Genomic DNA, 19,726 nt, shown 5'->3' with positions numbered 1-19,726 from the left:
TGATGTTTGTGGAGTGGAAGCATTTACATAATGAAGCAGGAGAAAAACAAATCTGCAGTCTTCAGAAGTCGCCAGTTACTCCATAAATCAGATGCATGCTTTTCATCCCCCCCCCCCTTCCCACACTCACACACACACACACACACAGACATATGCAATACGCATACACAGTGAGGATTACAGCCGCCGCCTCCGTTCACACCCTCTGCGGTGCATCAGATGTTCAATTTCTCACCTCTTAGAGGTGCAATAAGTGAGATATTTACAGCCAAGTGGCACACGGCGACCACAGAGTGAGACGGCAGGGGGTCGCCCAGAGGTCACGGCCAGTGACTCAAACCATTCAAATAAATTAGAAAAAAATGAATTTCTCAACCTGATTTGAGATCAATAACACGTGCAGGTGGTGTTACAACTGGAAGACATTACAGCTTCAGAGAATCTGCACACACAAAAAAAAGACTTGTTATGGAGCCAAAAAAAGAAGGAAAAAAAAGGCGCCATAGCGCCGCCATTGTGTTCAAGCATCCCGCATGAAACGACCTCCATGCTGTGCGCCCAAATGAACCTGCTTATCTACAGATGAATTACAGAGGATGGGATGCGGGGTGGGGGGGTGAAGAGGGGGGTGAGACCGAGATGAGTTAAATTGCCTCTGCGATGCCGCTGCTCTCCTTCATCCCTGATGAAGTTCATACCTAATGCCCTTCTAACTCAGAGAAGTTGGCCCCGCTGGGACGGCACCTGTCACGGACTGCCTCCGCGGTTGTAAATATATAGGAGGGGAAGAGAGAGAGAGAGAGAGGGAGTTCATCCCTCCGTGTCGGAGCCCCCCGTTCATCCTTTCTGGCCAACGGCTCTTCTAAATTGTCGGGAAACAGACAGACTGGGCAGAGGCTGCGGGCTTTGGGGGGAGGGGGGGGGGGGTGGAGGGTGACAGAAGGCCGGGCCGAAGGGTTCCCGGTCGGCCAGGAAGACGAGAGCTACCAGGACCACGAAAGCCCCGAACGGCCGCGAAGCGTCCGCCGGCTCTGTGCCGTGGATTACGTTTTTGGACAAATGGGAGCGATTACACAGATTTTTTTTCTTTTTTCGGGACCTTCGCGAAGCTCATTTATCTACGTTGGCTAGATAACACGACAGGAGATAAGACCGCACGTCGTAAACAACACAGAATAACGACCGGAGGGGAGATAATTGTTTTTTAATGCGAAAACACTGACCGGCACTGTGTGTGTGTGTGTTTTTTGTGTGTCCTTCCAGGAGGAGGTGTGTCCCACCTCACCGGGAGAAGAGGTCCAGAGGTGTGTGTGGTCATCGGCGGTCAACGTCAAGGACAAGTTCATCTACGCCACGCAGCCGACCTTGGATCGAGTGCTCATCGTCGACATCCAGTCTCAGAAGGCCGTGCAGGTAGCGTGGGAGGAGTTACCGGTTTTACACAGAAAAAGGGGGGTTAGGGGGGAATGAACAAATCTTTCCTGTTTTGTAAAAGCGAAGGTTGCTCGTGCCAACAACAAAAAAACCTCAAGGTCGCAGGAGGCGAGGGTTTTTTCCCTTTTTTCTCTCCTTCCTCCAAACGTTCCCTCATTGATTGAACACAACATATTTTAGAACCCGCGATAAATCACGACTCTTTGGGTATTTTTCGGTGATTGATTTTGTCGAACGAAGGACACGTTTTTTCTTCCGTAAAATCGTCCTTTTTTTTTTCTCGACTTGGGATTGAGTTTCATTCGACGCATCATCCGTCACCCAGAAACTAAATCATGTCAGAGCGTTGGACCACTTCCTCCCAACTTTCACCCAAAGTGCACGGAGAACTTTATCCCTTTTTTCGGGAACAGCTTGCGCTTCAGATGTGCGTGCACTTAAAATATTCTACTTGAGCAATGATTTAGTAGGACGCTAACACACTGGAGTGATTGCCGTGGTGTCCTGGCGTTGGCCCTCGTGAGTTACGGACGCTCGTGTGTGACAGGCGGATCCCGAAGGACACTTAAATAATTCTACGTATTAACATTTATGTACACAATGATGTAAACTTATATCTTCTCTCAGTACCTGATATGTGCTGCTTACCAGATACTCACAGCTTCTAGATTTGATAGTTAAACCCAATAATTGGCCAATCCTATAAGCTCCGCCTCTCTTTCTTAATGCACCAATCACAGCGGGCCTAAGCACAGACTTGGACAGACTCGGTCATCCCTCTGCTTTTAGATTTACATTTTCACAACAGTCTATATGATAACTAAAGGGGGGGTTCAGGAAAGATCACTTCTTTGTAAAATATGTCATTTATATGCAATAAAAAAAATTAAAAAACAAGCGCAACAAATTTTTGATTGAAAGAAATATGTAATACACAGCGCTGGGCCATCAGTGTCTGATTTAGAATAGAATATATGAAGTGAAGTTCATGAACTTACATTTATATATCATTGAATATTTATTAAATAACTTTTTTAAAGTATATTTGAAAGCATACTAATTACCGTCGCATTGAAAATGCGGAAGGTGATGTTTTGATCGCCGTGTATTTATTTATGTTTTTATTTGTATGCGTGTTACTCGCATAACTCAAAAAGTGTTAAACCGAATCGCATGAAATTTGGTGGGATGATTGGTTATTATCCGGGGACCATTTGAGTAGATTTTGGGATCGATCTGGTCAAAGGTCAAGGTCATGACAAGGTCAACATCTTCTTTTTACCATAGCGCGGTAAATTTCTATCCAATTGGCATGCAACTAATGCCAAAATGTTCATAATTCAATGCCCAATCTTGTGATATGCGAAGGTATGCGCTCTACCGAGTGCCCATTCTAGTTTTAAATATATCCTCGAAAAATCTCACGTAGCCCCATTTGAGCACCACTGGTCCAGTAATCTCAGCAGAGGGCAACACCATTCAGCACTTCTAAATCCAGACCTCCAGGAGCTCGGGGTAAACAAGGCGTCCCGGGGAGTCGGAGTACAGCTGCTATACTAAAAATTACCATATGACATCTTATGCTGCGCATCTCAGTTTCCGGTTGTCGCCGTCGGTGATGAATAATAACCCGGCGCTGCCACTCTCAGCCGAACATCGGCGGCTCTGCCCCGACGGACTGAAGAGCTCCGTCAGATCATTTGATTCACCTTTTCGGTTCCCCTGCTGACCCCTCTGACCCGACTAAGCTCCACGTCCAGACCTGCACTTAACTTCCACATTGATGCGGGGGGGGGGCGGTAGCCCTGTGACCCACCTCTCCACGGAGACTGTAACCTGGCAACCCCCTCGTAGATACTGTAACATGGCAACCGCGGTATTTCCTCACTGTTGCTGCAAGACGCAATTCCCCAAACACGTCGCGGTGCACTCTTGCAGCACCATTTATTTTCCCTGGGGGGGGGCTAAAGAAGTAGCACATTCGGCACCTTTTTTTCTGGCGAGTGGCGCCACGTTAACTCATCGGTGCCGGTGGGTTTTTTTCAGGGTGTGCCGGGCCGCTGAGAATCGACCGCAGGTGGGGGTTCTTTTTGTGTGTGTTTTTTTTCGCCGTCATGGCTGTTTACGGCTCGCGTCGGCTCTCAGGGACCTGCTGGTAAACAGGCTGCCGTCCCAGAGCGTGTCACACAGGCTCATTATTCAGTCGCTTGGAGACTTCAGATGCACCGCGTTATATTAGCGGTTGTTAATTAACCACCTGAACCCACATCACGCCTCGAACAGTGGGAGAGACACGCGCTCTGGTTTTTTTTTCTTCCGCTTTCCATATTCCCATCGGATTATTCATAGCGTGAGTTGTAATAACGAGCAAAAATGCGTTCAGTAATGTCTAACTAATTAAATGCTTAGTGAAGACTTTTCAGATCGTATTCTGCACAAGTGAATCCATTACAACGTGCACACGGATACACGTTTGAAGTGGAAAGTTACACCAACATAGTGACTTGAGGACTCTTGATAATCTTCCTCATCAGGAACAGGAAGTGCCTGGTCCCGAGAAAAAGAACAACACCGACACCTGTTTCCTCTGATGACTACAAGCTCAGCGATAAATTAGGATTCAACAGATATTCTCAATTGATGTGCAATAACGCCTCTCCGGAGCTCTGGTTGCTCTCTCAGTGATATAATATATATATAGATATATATTTATATATCTATATATAAAAAAAATACATATATATCTATATGTATAAATATATAAATATCTGTATATATATAGATATTTTTAATATTTATATATAAAAAATGCATATATATATATATTAAAAAATATATCTATTTATATGTATATATATATATACATATATATATGTACATATATATGTATCTATATATAAAAATATATATATATCTATACATATAATAGTAATAAAAATATATATATATGTGCATTTTTTTATATATAAATATAAAAAAATATATATATATAAAATATATCTATATATTTTGATATATTTATATGTATATATACATATATATATATACATATATGTGTATCTATATATAAAAATATATCTATGTATATCTATACATCTAAAAAAAATATATATATATATATGTGTGTGTGTGACTAGGTAAACAATACTATTAGGGCCGCATAGCTAAACAAATAATACAGAAAGTAAGCTGCAGTCAGAGGGGATTGTGGGAATATGATTGATTTTTGTATTTCTTGCCGTGGTGGAGGCTGCAGCGGAGCTCCCCCGGGCCTCCCCTCTTCCCTTTGAGCTGGCTCTCCTCACCCAGGTGGACATAATGCATGAGGAGCACTTTTCTGTCACACGCGGCGCATCTATTGTTCTGACTGTGACGGTCTGCCGCCGCTTGTCAGGGAAACGGTTAAAGACTGAAAGCAATTACTTCAGCGTGGTAAAGCAATTGTGTCTGTCACCCCCCTTGATTTGAAATGCAGCCTCGAAAAAAGACCCTATACATAAAAAACAAGCCCACCTCCACTCCGCCTTGTTAAAAAGAAGACTCGCTCCTGTCAGCCCCCGTGATGCATTAGTCTGCGGGAAAAAGTTTTTTTCAAAAGCATTACCACTGCACATGAAAGGGGGATCTCTTCAAAAGCAAAGCCTAGATTGCCTTGAATTGTTATTCTATGGCCCTGCTGTCTTTAAAGGCTCCATTTGGTTTTGATGTGTGTTTCTTTGTGTGTGTGTGTGTGTGTGTGTGTCTCTAGACCGTCAACACCGACCCGTATCCAGTGAAGCTTCACTATGACAAATCTCACGACCAGGTGTGGCTGCTCAGCTGGGGAGACATGGAGAGGAACCTCCCCACGCTGCAGGTGAGTCCACGCACATCGCTTGTGATGCTCTGAATGTTTATTCTGAGTTCCGTGAGTTTCATCCTCGTGAAGCGGAAGACAAGCGAGGCGAGAGCTTCAAGCTCAGACGTTTTAGCATCGTCAGCATTCGTTCTAAGGCTGCAGGCCAGCGGGACAGAATATGCGTTTGTGTCTTGTCAATCAAGTAATATATACTCCTTGATTGATGGATTGCTCCTCCACAACCTCGCTGAGTCTTCAAATTGCTCGTTTTGTCCAAACCAACAGTCGAAAAGCAGAAATTCTCACATTCAGGAAGCTTGTACCTGAAGATGTTTGACATTTTTGCATGAAAAGTTCATTCGAGGCTCAAATAATCGACCGTAGAGCATCAAACACGAAACAGGTTTGTCTTTAAAGGCGAGTGCAAGGTCATCAGATTCACACTTCACACGTATAGGCTGTCTTTGTTTTTTCATTCATTGTAAACAACCTTATAATCACCGTCATGGCTTTACGACTAATGACATGGCTCGCTGTTTTTTCCCAATATGACATGAATGTGGCATTAATCACTGCAGCCTCTCTCGGATAATCCATCGTTGATTTGTTTTGTCGTGTTTGATGAGCGGTAATTAATAGTCACTTACTGTGCAGCGCGTGAGTATTTGGACACTGACATATTTTCAATTGTTTTGGCTCACAACTGCAGCCGATTGGAAAACAACACAAAGACTCTGAGGATGAAGCGCTGCCTTGTCATGGCCGTGCTCTGATTGATGGCGGCGAAGTTAAAATTGATATTGTTCTGAATTAACAAGACATCAAATAAACATGGAGGGGTTTGCATGAACTGGGGAACCAAAGAAAATGTGAAATAAAGGCCTCTTTCTGTTGGGTATCTGCACTAAGCTATATCGACATGTGGCTCTCGTGACATCCATGTAAGGGGAACAGTGAGGGGATGGATTTGTTTTCATTGTTTCAATCCTCAAATGTTCACTTTATGTACACGACCGTTCAAAAGTTTGGGGTCACTAAGAAGAAAGTAGAAACAACTTAGAATATTCTTATTTATCGAAGAAAAGCACAGTTTTTTTCAATGAAGATAACAATAAATTCATCAGAAATACATTATATACTTTGTTAATGTGGTAAATGACTATTCTCTGGTTTTTAATGAAGTCTCTACATAGGGGTATGGAGGCCCATCTCCAGTGTTCTCGTGGTACATTGTGTTATCGCCTTAGAAGACTAACGGAGGGGTAAAAAACCCTTGAAATCCTTTTTATGTGAGCGCAGCTGAAAACAGTTACGCTGGTGAGAGAAGCTATAACACTGGCCTTCCTTTGAGCCACAAGTTTGAAGAACAAAATTAATATTCAAATAAAAATCATTATTTCTAACCTCGTAAATGTTTTGACTTTATGTTCTATTCATTTTTCAATTCATTTGATAAATTAAAGTGTGAGTTCTCATGGAAAACACAAACCTGTCTGGGTGACCCCAAACTTCTGAAGGTTAGTGTATGTAAAAACCATTAACCCACTCAAGTTTGATGTCAGATCCACATTGCTGGAGTAACTAAGAGAGAAAAAGTGAAAATACTAACACCGTGTGTCACCATGACACGGACTTGGAGGAGCATCCTACAAATAGCGTCTTTGTAATGAAATGGAAATTTATTTTAAGAGTAGCTTTTGTTTCCTCCGAGAGTGTCGAGTGGTTGTTCTCGAAGAATCACGCTCCGGAAAAGATTTATAACGCCGGGTTTTGACTCGAAGCGAGCGCTGCCTAAACGCCGCCCGCGTTCGTGAACGCACACGTTATTCTTTAGACACCGGTGACAGCGGCACACGTCACCTCCCACTGCGAAGCTCCACGGCGTCTCAGCCGGAAGAGGAGAGGCTGAAGGCTTCTGTCTCAAATCAACACCCCGAAGCAAAAAATAACCGCCATTATGCAACATATCGAGACCTTTATTAGAGTTTCTTACCTTCGCATTGAAAATGCGGAAGGTAATGTTTTGATCGCCGTGTATTTATTTATTTGTATGCGTGTTACTCGCATAAGTCAAAAACTATTAAACCGAATCGCATGAAATTCGGTGGGATGATTGGTTATTATCCGGGAACCATTTGATTAGATTTTGGGATCGATCAGATCAAAGGTCAAGGTCAAGGTCATGAAAAGGTCAAAATCTTCTTTATACCATAGCGCGGTCAATTTTTTATCAAATTGGCATGCAACTAATGCCAAAATGTTCATAATTCAATGCCCAATCTTGTGCTATGCGAAGGTATGTGCTCTACCGAGTGCCCGTTCTAGTTACACATGTTTTATGGATTAAACTCATTCTTCTACTTGAAATTCTTCTACTTGAAATATAAAACTTTTTCCCCCTTTTTTGGTCGTAAGCTTTATATAAAGACTCAAACGTGTGGAAACCATCAGCACTGAGCTGGTGTTTGCCACCTAACTCCTTCTTTATTGGTGTTCCCCAGGTGATCAACCAGGCCAGCGGACGAGTCTCCCACCACACGGTTCACACGCAGCCGATCGGCAGACGCTTCGACAGGGTGGACGACTTCTTCATCCCGGCCTCCAGCCTCATCATCAACCACATCAGGTGCGTCCGGGGCGATCCAAGAAACCCTCCTAATGCAAATTGATTCGCAAATTACGTCTACCCCCATTGGCATCTCATTCACTTTTCATCCCTGGACTCGATACTGCAATAATGATTTGGACGGGCATTATGTGTGTGAGAGTGTGTGTGTGTGTGTGTTAATGTGATAATGGAGCCTTTTGGAGAAAGGCCCGGTGGTCTCGGAGGAGACCGTGTGGCTGATCACCTGAAGTTGGTCTAAAAATAAACCGCTGTCACATCAGCTGTGGATTTACATTTTTTATTTCTGTAAACCCAAAAGCTAAGTTTTTCATTATTTACATCGTATGGATGGGCAATATATATACTGATCACCATATAATCATGTTGTTGAATACAAATGTAAACCTCAATATACTTACAATGAGTTAAATTGCTTGACAACAAAGAAACAAAGCTATTTATAACCATTTATATGGCAGTATAATGTGCGTGAAGATGTGCTGTTGGCCGAAATGTTGACTGCGCGGCCGATGATGCGCGAATTGTGAACTGCGAAAGACGGCCGCTTGCATTTGTGCATTGAGTGTTGCACGTGCATCTGCTGACCATGAAAGAAATCCATCCACATCAGCTGGCCTGTGAGTCTGAATCATCAGCCTGGATCACTCTGACTAATCTGCAGCCTGCATCCATCCACACCACCATGGCAACTGCCACAGCATTTCCATCAATATAGACTGCAAACTCCAAGACATATACCGCAACACAAAGATGACACACTCTGGACTTGCTGTCGCCTAATACTAACCGCCCCCACGGTCGGCTCACTCCCCTCCTGGGTCTGCTGACCTACAGGTAACAGTGACTGAGGTGACCAGACTGCGGGTGAGGTGGGGACTGGGTGCCACCACTGGTCGAGGAGGTGGGCTCTGAGGCTACTGGTGATGTGGGCTGCGTGAGGAGGATGACGTGTGGATGTGTTGGTGGGGACGAACAGACATCAAGTTCTGTACATTCCATCCATCGACTGTACACTGTGCTGGATCCCCAACAACAAGCCCTGGAGAGACCACACGCTGCATCACGGACAACAAGCCTGCTTTCACCACCATCCTGAGGGAGAATGAGCTGAGAGAAACAAGCAACACAGGATGAAGAAAACTCAGGGAGGCAAGGACTCCTACAGGAGGAAGCTGACTCAGGGGAGGCCAGAGAACACAGGACTCAGGCTGTACACAACAAGCAGATAACTGGCTTCATGAAGGAGGGAGCTGGCTTCAAGGATAAGGGAACAGCCAGGGCTCCTGGAGGGGGTTTCCCCAGCAGATTCACAGCCCTCCCTCAGGGGTCACACAGCTCCTGTCAATCACACATCTGTCCCCCTGCCACACATCACATCCCAGCCACCTCCCTCTGTCCCAACTCCACACCTCACCCCTGAGCCCTCTCTGACTCCCCTGCTGGAGCTGCGACCCACTGGGTGAGACTACTGGCTGAGACTGAACAGTTGAGAACCACACCAGCGAAGAGCTAAGGGTGGTGCCTGGCAGCCCCAGGGTCCCACCAGCCTGGCCTGCCTCACCGTCTGGTGTGGGGGAAGCTCAGTGCTGTGGAGCCAGTGGTTGGTCTGTCCTGCTGCAAAAGTCAGCACTGTGCCTCCTGTCCCAAAGAACCGACCTGGAATCAGCTCACTCCCATCTGATCCCAAAGCTGGAGACCCATGTGATGAAAGTGCTGGAGAGGCTGGTCTCCACCTCCCTCCCCTCGGTCGTGAAACGACTGCTACCAGCTGTGGAGTGGCCAGCACCCCCGGCATCGAACTAGGCGCCATCATCTACCTGCTGCTGGATGCTCAATCGCATCGAGAGATGCCACCACAGTCACTCATGAGTCACTAACACCTTCTCCTGTGCATCCCACCCACTGCCACCACTGAGGCTGGGCACTGGGGGTGTACCTCCAGTGGGATCGTGTGGGCCATCCACCATCCACCATCACAGTGTCACTGCAGCTGCAATGGGTGTGCTTGGGGCGGTGGGAGTGTTGTGTCTGAACAGTGGGGCAGGTCTGTTCCCTTCCTCTTCACCCTGTACACCCCTTCACACGTAACTACAAGAAGCACCAGGTCATGCTACAAGCAGTAGTGGAGTTCTGTACGGGTGGATGCTAGGAGGAGGAGTACAGGGGAGGGAGCGAGGGGTGGGTGACTGGTAAGTGGTGGGCGGTCTTTGGCTTCTGGGGTGGGCAGAAAGACCAACCCAGTGGTGGGTGAAGGTCAGACAGGTGGCGACAGGCGTGGACATGGTGGAAGTCTCAAGTACCTGGGAGTGACATGGTGGAGGCGGACACAGTGGTGGAGTACCCAGTACCGCTGCGACTGAACTGGAAGGCAAAAAGGGTGGAACTGAACATCCAAGATCACGACTGGACCTTCGACACTTTGCAATCCTTCTTTCAACGTGGAGCAGCAAGACTTGTAGGTTGTGTGTCGGTTTGTGCTGGGCCGTTGTGCCCAGTCTGCTGTTGTCGAGCCGTCGCCGGGCAGTGTCACCAGCCTTAACAAACTGGTTAGGTTAGCTGGGCCAGCTGCTGGCTGCCAGCTGAGCTGAACAGGTGGTGTGGTGGAAACTGTTGTCCATATTGGACAACCGTCCCACCCGGACACACGACACCACCCTCCTCCTACAGGGTACTTTCTCCAACGCTCTCCCTCCCGCGCTCCTTCCACTGCGAAGATACACAAGGAGAGACATTAGCGGCGGCTGCGGAGCTCTACAACAGATCACCACCTGATCACCTCCACCCTTCCTTCTTATATCTTATATTTTTTTTTTTTTTTTTTTTATTCTTGTGTGTTGCTTTGCTACTCGACAAATTTCCCCTTGGGGATTAATAAAGTATATATCTATCTATCTATCTATCTATCTATTTAAGGAATAAACAAGGATCAAGACAGGTCTGGATGAGATGGCAAAACATTTTATCGCGATATTTATTTATTTATTATTGAACGACATCGATAATCATCACAAAATCAACATATTTAACACGGCTTTGATTATGGAGGAGAGACAAATCATATTTTTCCAGTCATTATTTAGCCGATAAAAAACATCTAACCCACATCGGACAATTTAGAACCAGAACCGACTCAAGCGATTGTTACAACTCTAACACAAAATGTCAATTTTGTGACCACGTTGCTTTAACCAGCTTCTAAAGTAAGAGTAGGCAGTGTAATTATGTTGCTAATAATAATAATAATAATAATGCAGCCTTAACTCGGCTCGACCTCGTTTCAAAGGCCGTGCATGTTCGCGCGTGCCTCTTTCATCAGAAGGCATCAGAGCACCTCGTCTAAGACGATTTATCTCGTGTTGCTAATGTCTTTTTCAAGATAAAAACGAGTGATCTGCATTAAAGGTACGTGCCCAGTGGGCGCCACCCACCCTCCCTCACTTTAAGAGTTAATCAACAACAAAGCACAGACGTGCCGCCGTGGGGTTTATTGCCGTTGTCACAGTCGGGCTTAACTCGGGACGGTGAGAAGCTGGGCGGATGTGATGGAGAGGCCAGGAACACGCAGGAGGTCTGGAGGATTTCAGGATGTTATCCGACCCCTGGTGTGGGGAGGAGTATAGCAGTCCAGTGTGTGTGTGTGTGTGTGTGGTGTTTGCTGACAGCTGTAATTAGATCCACTGAAACTTGCAGGAAGTGTGTTCCCAGTGTTTGAAAATGAAGTCTTTACCAGCTGCTTTTCATTTTTTTGCTCTTTCACTTACTGTTTGTAACTTTTCCTCTTGATATGAATCTCATATCACCGTTCAGTCTAGAAGAAGCTAGAACCATCGCATAAGTTTTGCTTCAGTAATGTTGACTAAGTGTTGCAGCTCTCATCGTCAATATCAAGGAGTGTGACAATTTGTTTATTCAGCAAATAAAATTGAATCCGACCCACTCGCTAAATCACGTAATTAGTCATTTTACTAAATAAAAATAAATACAGTAAAACCAGCAGGGAATTGAAAATTAATAATTGTTGCTCATTTATTTTCGGTTAATTGACTTGCTCGTTTCATAACTAATCATTTCATCTTGTGATATTAATATACTGTACATTAATATATATTAAAATAATTTAATTAAACCGTTCAGGTTCTTCATCCCATTCATTCAAAAACAATAAATCCAAGACAGTAGTCCTGGTAATTTATTTGTAATATTGTCCACAACGGATTAATACAAGAACAGATGTTACAGAGGTTAAAAAACTGATTATAGAAAATACAAAATGTACTTTTACTCATCCATCGTCATTTCATAACTAATCATTTCATGTTGTGATATTAAAACACTGTACATTAACATATATTACAATAATGTAATTACCTCGTTAAGGTTCTTCATCACATTCATTAAAAAACAATAAATCCAATAAATTAGTCCCGGTAATTATTTGTAATATGGTCCACAACGGATTAATACAACAACAGATATTACAAAACAGATTATAGAAAATACAAAATGTACCTTTAGTCATAGTAGACGTAAATGTGCAGAGGGGAGGGAAAGATTATTGTGGTGGTGAATTGTAGAGTGCACCATAATCAAGTGTTTCTATTATTCTGTCCAGGTCCCTTCATTCATGAATCCCTTCACAGATGGACGTAATCGCGGCTGAGTTACAAGCTCATAACTCAGCCTCGTTAGCAGTCTTGTGTGTGATATATATCAGTGTAAAGGAGCTTGACATCTATATACACATGGATGTTGTTTTTTATGTGGCTAGCTGTTTATATTGCAGGATTGTGTACATCAACTGCTGCCTTGTGGCTCTGATTTTATTTTTTTATATATCTTGTACGCAGACGGCCATTTGTCTGCCGGCGAGGACGCAGCATTGATCAGTCGGTTCTAGCAACATGTGCCGTGTGCAAACTGCCCACGTATACTCGGCAGCTTCCAGGGATTGTGTATTATAATGACCGGGGGATTCCCTCAGCAGCCACGAGAAAGCGAGCCGGAACTTCTGCGGCTGTCATTCATTAAAAACATTGACTTTCCTCCCGGCATGTCAGCCAAAATAAAATAAAATTCCGTGTTATTTCTTATTTGTACCCACGTCTGCAGCCCCCTGCAGCTCGGGCGGCCCGTACCTATTTGTTCGAACCGTCTGCTTTTTGGCATAACGAGTCGAGCGAGGGGTCTGATTCGATTTTTTTTTTTTGCGCTGGAGGATGGCAGAACAAGATTGGCTGTGTTATGGATATATATATATATATATATTTCACCGCGCGGCGCTCATTGTGCTATATTTCGCCGTGCATGCATTTTTTTGCCCTCAGGAGTTTGAAACTGAACTGCAGAGCAAAGTGTTGGGAGCCAGTCATTTTCTCTTAAACTGAAATATTGACACGGGGATAAGCGGATGAAATGTGAAGTAGCTTTCCGTTAAACGTAACGCTGCCGTGCAGAACCCGGGGAGAATCTTTAATGCATTAATCATGTATTAATCATCGGTACAAACGACAAACAGCAGCTGTCAGTTTGGCTGTGAGCAATCTGGGTCTGCCAATAACACGACGCAGCTGTGTTCACATCAGAGCAAGGCCAAACAGTGTTGGATTATTTATTCATATATTATATATTTTTTTTTTATTCTAGTTTTTTTGCTGGGGTTGACAATTATATTTTCAATACAATAATCTTTCAAATGCACCAATGACCTTTAGCATCCATGCATGTTTCCAAAATATCACAGTTCATGTGCATACCAATGGATACAAAAAAATTACGATTTCTCTTACAAATTCTCACAGTTTTGTGAAAAAACAAATTATTTTATTTATTATTTTATTTATTTCATTTATTTTATTTATTTTATTTATTTTAGTTTTTAGTTCTGACAAATTCTTTGAATTACCTGTTGAGTTGGTCAGACATTCAAATTGTTTAAGACTCCTACAAATAATAATTTATGCATTTATTCAAATAATAAATTGACCTTGGTTTAGGTCATTTCAATTTTCATTTTCCAATGGAGGTAAATCCAGTTGGGCTAAAATAAATTGCGATCATCTTTTTTCAAGATTTAAGTGAAACATTCACTGTTGATTTTCTCAATGAAACGCCTCAATGTAGAGTTCAACATTTTGGATTTGATGCACGTAAACTTTTCGGTGGGCTATGCCTCAGATTTAAACGTACGTTATCTCTGACGTCTCTTCGGCTTGACAGAAACTACATTTTCATTAGTTACATCACACAACAGATCGTATTCCACCTTTCTGCACAACCAAAACATACAAAATATATAACGCATAACCCCTCATCCTTGTTGATGGTTCCAAACATTCGTATTACACTAAACGAACAGCCAATAGAAACGCAGGATGGCTTCCCACGATCTAACTTTAAAAACAACGGCAACTGTGAAGACGGCTTTGAAGACGCAGGAAACCGTTCCGCTTTTACAGCACAGTCGAGGCTACAGGTGGCCATAACATGTGAAATACCACTCCAATAATGTGAAAGCAAGCTCACTCCAGCTTATAACAGGGTTTTGTTTTTTCGACAGCAGCTATGTGGGGATACACAGAACTACTCAGACTTACAACGTCAGCCTGGCTTTACAGAAATAGATCGTTTAACATTATATTCAATTCTCTTCTTTCTGGAAACCAAAACAAAGAGTGGTTTTTGGATTAATGACCCCCCCCCCCCCACACACACACACCCACCCACATCAATGATAATGTCCTCCGTGGCTTTCAAACAGACACTTCCTATTCGCAGGAGCAGAAATCTCGGTGTTAAAATGACATGATAGATGATAAATCGCGGCAAAATTCAATAGCCTGTCAGCATCGATCAGCTGGTATTCACATTTAATTGAGGCCTGTCAGCTCCTTGTATGTATTCCCCCCTCTACTTATTCCGCTATTAAAATGCAATGTGCCATTGCCATACTATTTGGGTTTCCCCTAATGAATAGTATTTTAACTAATCCATTCCCACATCTGAAAACTACAATAATTCTATTCGGGGGAAGTGTAGATGATGCTCGGCTGCCAATGTGACGCCTGTCAGGAACCGGCGTGCTTCTCTGTTGAAGTGGTTGAATGGATCTCTCAGCAATCTCTTCAAAAGAATTAAAGATGCCAGTCCAACCATTATTGTAATTACCTGGGTACAAATCAATTTCCATTTGTGTATTTCACGTTGATGCATCTTGATATGTGAATCGTTGCCGCTTTACTCTAAAGATGTTATCGCTCTTTACACGTAATGAGCCGTGGAAACTAAAATAATCACCGCATTACGGACACATTCCTGACTTACAATAATGAAATATTGATTTTTTTTTCAAAGCATGATTAATTTTAAAAACTAGTGTTGCATGATGTCCTGCTGTCTGAACAAGGATGGAGTTTTTTTTTATCAACTTGGCTTTTTTCTTATTTTACATTTCGGCTCAATCAGCTGTTCTGTTTTTTCTAATCTGTTTGCCACTCTGATCTGCTAACATTCACACCATCAACATTCAGCATGTTTAGCTTGCTCAGGAGCACTAACAGAAGACATATTAAGCTGATGGGATGGCAGTACTGCAGGTATTTGGTCATTAACTTAAGTATTGGGCAAGTTCAATCTGAATTAAAGGTGGTGCTAGACGAGTTAAGGGATCCCCAAATTTACAATCCCATTCAGACATGTCCGCAAAAACATGAACCTCACTCAACAAAACCACAGCCAATAGAACTGTGCGACTGTGCCTCAGTGGTCAGCAGGTCCGTCTTTCAAACGGGGGTTGGCGGTTCAATCCCCGCCCTAATCGATGTGTCCTCGAGCAAGACACTTAACCCTGAGTTGCTCCCTTTAGCTCTGTCTACGGCGTCTGAATGTAACATGATTGTAAGTCTTTTTGGATAAAAGCGTTAGCTCAAAGTAGCATTATCTAAATGTAGCATTAGCTAAATGTAATGTAGTCCATGTCATAGACGATGTATTCATTCACTGGATGAGTAAACATGTCTCTAGATCAGGGGTCAGAAACCTTTTTGACTGGGAGAGCCATAAAAGCCAAATATTTCTAAATATATTTCATTGAGAGCCATATAGTATTTTTTAACGTATAATAAATTAAATATGTATGTCTTGCTTTTAATGCGACTTCTGGTGCTGCATGATCGTGCTACGGGGGGGGGGCGCAGGGCGCAGCTGACTTTTTTTGCTCCGCCCCGATGCGCGCGCACACGCCGGCATCGGAGCTCTGCAGCGCGCGAGACGGCGAGCCGAGAAGTGTTAACGCGACACGTAGAGACAGAATGACATGCTGTTAGATACAATCAATAACACGTTTAGTTTTAACTCAAAATTGTCTGGGAGCCATATGCCATCACCGGAAGAGCCATATATGGCTCGCGAGCCATAGGTTCCCGACTCCTGGCCTAGATTAAAGTTAAAGACTCATTACCAAACATAGGCGTCCTTCTCTGAAAACCATGAATGTCTTCACACAATTTCATCTCAATCCATCCAATAGTTCATAAGATATTTTGGTGGAGACCAACCAATCAACCAACATTGCAGCATTGGCATCTGTAGAGCCACGGCACCGACGCCACAAAAAAAATCTGTCACAATTTGAGGTTTACGAGAAGATAAAATGTGTTATTGATCAACGCGGGTGTTTTGTTTTTTCTATCGCCTCCTAGATTCGGCCTCATCTTTCACCGAAATGAACCTGTCCTCCACAAGATCGACCTGGAGACGACGTCCTACGTGAAGAACATCAGCTTACGGGAGTACAACTGCATTCCCAAGTCCGTGACCTACACCCCTCTCGGCGGCTACTACTTCGTCAACTGCCGGCCCGACTCCACCGGCGCCACGCGGCCGCAGCTCATCGTGGACGGCGTGACCGACATTGTGATCGGACAGAACCGCGACGTCACCGGCGCCCCGTACGCGTCTCCGGACGGCCGCTACCTGGTCACGGTGGACGACGGCGGCGGCCTGATGAGGATCCAGATGATTTCGGAGCGGGGAGAAATCCAGGAGCCTTTCGACATCCACACCAACCTCCACCTGTCCGATCTGGCGTTCCAGCGCTCCTTCACGGAGATCCACCAGTACAACGTGTTCGGCAGCTCCGGCCGTCAAACGGACGCTCTGTTTGTGGAGCTGCGCTCCGGCAAAGTGAAAATGATCAAGAGCTTGAAAGAGGCCACCGAGTCGTTCGAGTGGCCGTGGAGCAGTAGGAACAGGGTGATGGCGGGCAGCGGACTGTTCGGACAGTACCTCATGACCCCGTCCAGAGAGTCCCTCTTCATCCTGGACGGGAGGCTCAACAAGCTCAACTGCGAGATCACCGATGTCCTCAAAGGCAACGTGGTGGTGTGGGTCGGGGATTCTTAGGGCGTCGAAAAATCGAAGCCCCCCCCGCCGTGAGCGTTCCTTTTCCTCAACGGTACTGTTGCACGGAATTCTGTTTGCAAAGTTTTTGATTGTTATGGGAACGCGAGAGAGAAATCCACAGGTTCAGAAACCAAATTGACCATTTCTAAAGTCCATTGGATGAGTTGACCGTCATCCCCTAAAAAATATATATATATACGACATACGAGTAATTGATTGATAGTGTCCGAAGGGCCAAGTTTATATTAACAAATAAAAGTTGCTTGCTGGTAATCTTTCTTCAGGAAAATTGGTATGAATCCGTTAATACTGTATGTGCAACTTTGCATTGCTGTTCACAATTGGTTGTGTTCAGTGTGTGAGAATGCTGAATATAATCTCTGAACAAAATTAATACTTAAAAGTGATTTGGCGGAAATATATATATGCATATATACATATATATATACATAAATATGTATATATATATATTCAAATATTTGAATATATAAATATATACAAATATAAATATATATATATACAAATATATATATATATACAAATATATATATATATATAGATACTGTACATGTCCAGGATAACTCTCTAATTTTAAGTTTAGTCATCCCAAAACTTTTTCCTGTGCCTTCAAGGAAAATTCCCCTCCATCAGAGGAATTAGCATCACGTTCCCAGTGTGACTGCAGACAGTCCTCACAAATCCACCGCCGTCGTCTTTTTTTCCCGTTGATCCAACGCGGTCGATTCGGTCCAATTAAAACGAGCCCTCGCTGTGATCCAATCCCGTGTGAAGTGGAGGATTGAGACCGAATGTTTCATTACGCTGCATCTCCTCTGATTCCGAAAACCACGAGGAAACGCTTGGGACGCTTTTTGAATGATAATCTATATTGAGTTATCTTTTTCTTTTCCTTTTTGTCCAAAGCAGAACAATTAAAGTCAGTGACAGTTGTTAGATACATTTTACCATCTTTATATACACTAAACATAGGGAAATTTGGAGAATTTCAAAATAAAAAAATAGTAACTTTTTGAATGATAATCTATCTTGTTTTTCCTTTTCTTTTTTCTGTGTTGTCCAAAGCAGAAAAATAAAAGTCAGTGGCAATTTTTAGATACATTGAACCGGCCTCCTATACACTAAACATGGTTAAATTTGACGAATTTCAAAATAAAATGTAGTCAATAGAGCAAAATCACGACTTTTAATATCTCTGGACCAAAAAAAAGAAGAAGACACAGGAAGCATCTTTAGAGTGTAATAGAGTGAGCTATTGAAAAACATGTATTGTTTGACAGCACGTTTGAAATGGATGTTTTGATGTGAAGTAACGGTGAGCGAGCGCACCGGGCAGCGCGGTGACGGTATCGTCGAGACGGGCTTTGGGGCTTTGAATGTGGCAAACACCTGTTTCTGAAGTAGCCGGCAAGTCAATGATCCCTAGCTGGACACATTTCTATGCATTTTCACACTAGCACTCTCTGACTGTACATCACAATGGGCAACTGTATCGCAAAAGGTAGTAAGGACTTTTGATGTGTACAGATTATATGAAGTCAATCCGTCTTTCCTGTTAAATCTTATTACCCGTATATATATATATATAGTTTGATCTAGATTATTTTGTTCTTTTTTCTCTCTCCCCGATCACATTTTTGCTGACCCTAAAATCCAACCGTACCGACGCCGATGACCTTTGACCTTTCTCTCTCCGTGTTCCGTACAAAGCGGCCGACTGTGACTCCCATTAGTTTTTTTCCCCGTTCGATGTACAGATTCATGCAAGGTACACGGTTATAATCGACGCACTCCTTTTGAAGATATGAAAACTGAAAAACACACGGTTGTCATGATCAACATCCTGTACCCTAACCCCCCCCCCCCCTCCCCCAAGCACATTGTGATCAATGCGTTCACCTCCACATAGCCATGTCTAGTATGTTTCTTCATGTGATTGTTATTTATATAGAGAAAACACGCTTGTCATTTTACCCAACAATAAAAAACTAGACCAAGAAAAACAAGTGTAATATCGTCTATTTCCTCATTAAATGTACTCTTTGTTTTGAACATGGACAGATACATTATGCATTTACAAGTTTCCTTTAGGAAATAAAGCAGCCTGTGGCCAATTATAATGCTATATGAACAAGGTCAACACTCGGTGGTCCCTGAGGGTATATTTATCTTACATAAAACCATGGGGTATAAACACATATTTACAATTAGCAAACAAAGAAAATAAGATTGGGGGGTTTCTGGAATGCCTATATTGTCACGTTATGTTAAATATGTTGAGAAAAATCATCTTTTCTATGAAAGGAAAATATGATTGTCTGTTTGTATATATATATAAATATATACATATATAAATATATATATATAGAGAGAGAGAGAGAGAAAAATGTCTAAAACTCTTAGTTTAG

The 19,726-nt window shown here is 43.3% G+C and overlaps 1 protein-coding gene across 1 annotated transcript in view; it reads left to right on the top strand.

Moving 5' to 3' along the window:
• The window catches only part of fstl5 (follistatin-like 5), a 181,151-nt gene extending 161,827 nt beyond the window's left edge, over positions 1–19,324 (top strand). Inside the window, exons 13-16 of the mRNA XM_056439702.1 lie at positions 1,264–1,413; positions 5,183–5,290; positions 7,774–7,898; positions 16,598–19,324. Of these exons, the coding sequence (XP_056295677.1) occupies positions 1,264–1,413; positions 5,183–5,290; positions 7,774–7,898; positions 16,598–17,300 (1,086 nt within the window). The 3' untranslated portion in view covers positions 17,301–19,324. The remainder of the gene's footprint in view (positions 1–1,263; positions 1,414–5,182; positions 5,291–7,773; positions 7,899–16,597) is intronic.
• The last annotated feature ends 402 nt before the right edge of the window (positions 19,325–19,726 follow it).

The sequence above is a fragment of the Pseudoliparis swirei genome, chromosome 19 (genome assembly GCF_029220125.1).
Source record: "Pseudoliparis swirei isolate HS2019 ecotype Mariana Trench chromosome 19, NWPU_hadal_v1, whole genome shotgun sequence".
Lineage (NCBI taxonomy): Eukaryota > Metazoa > Chordata > Actinopteri > Perciformes > Liparidae > Pseudoliparis > Pseudoliparis swirei.
This window is presented reverse-complemented; position numbering and strand designations above follow the sequence as displayed.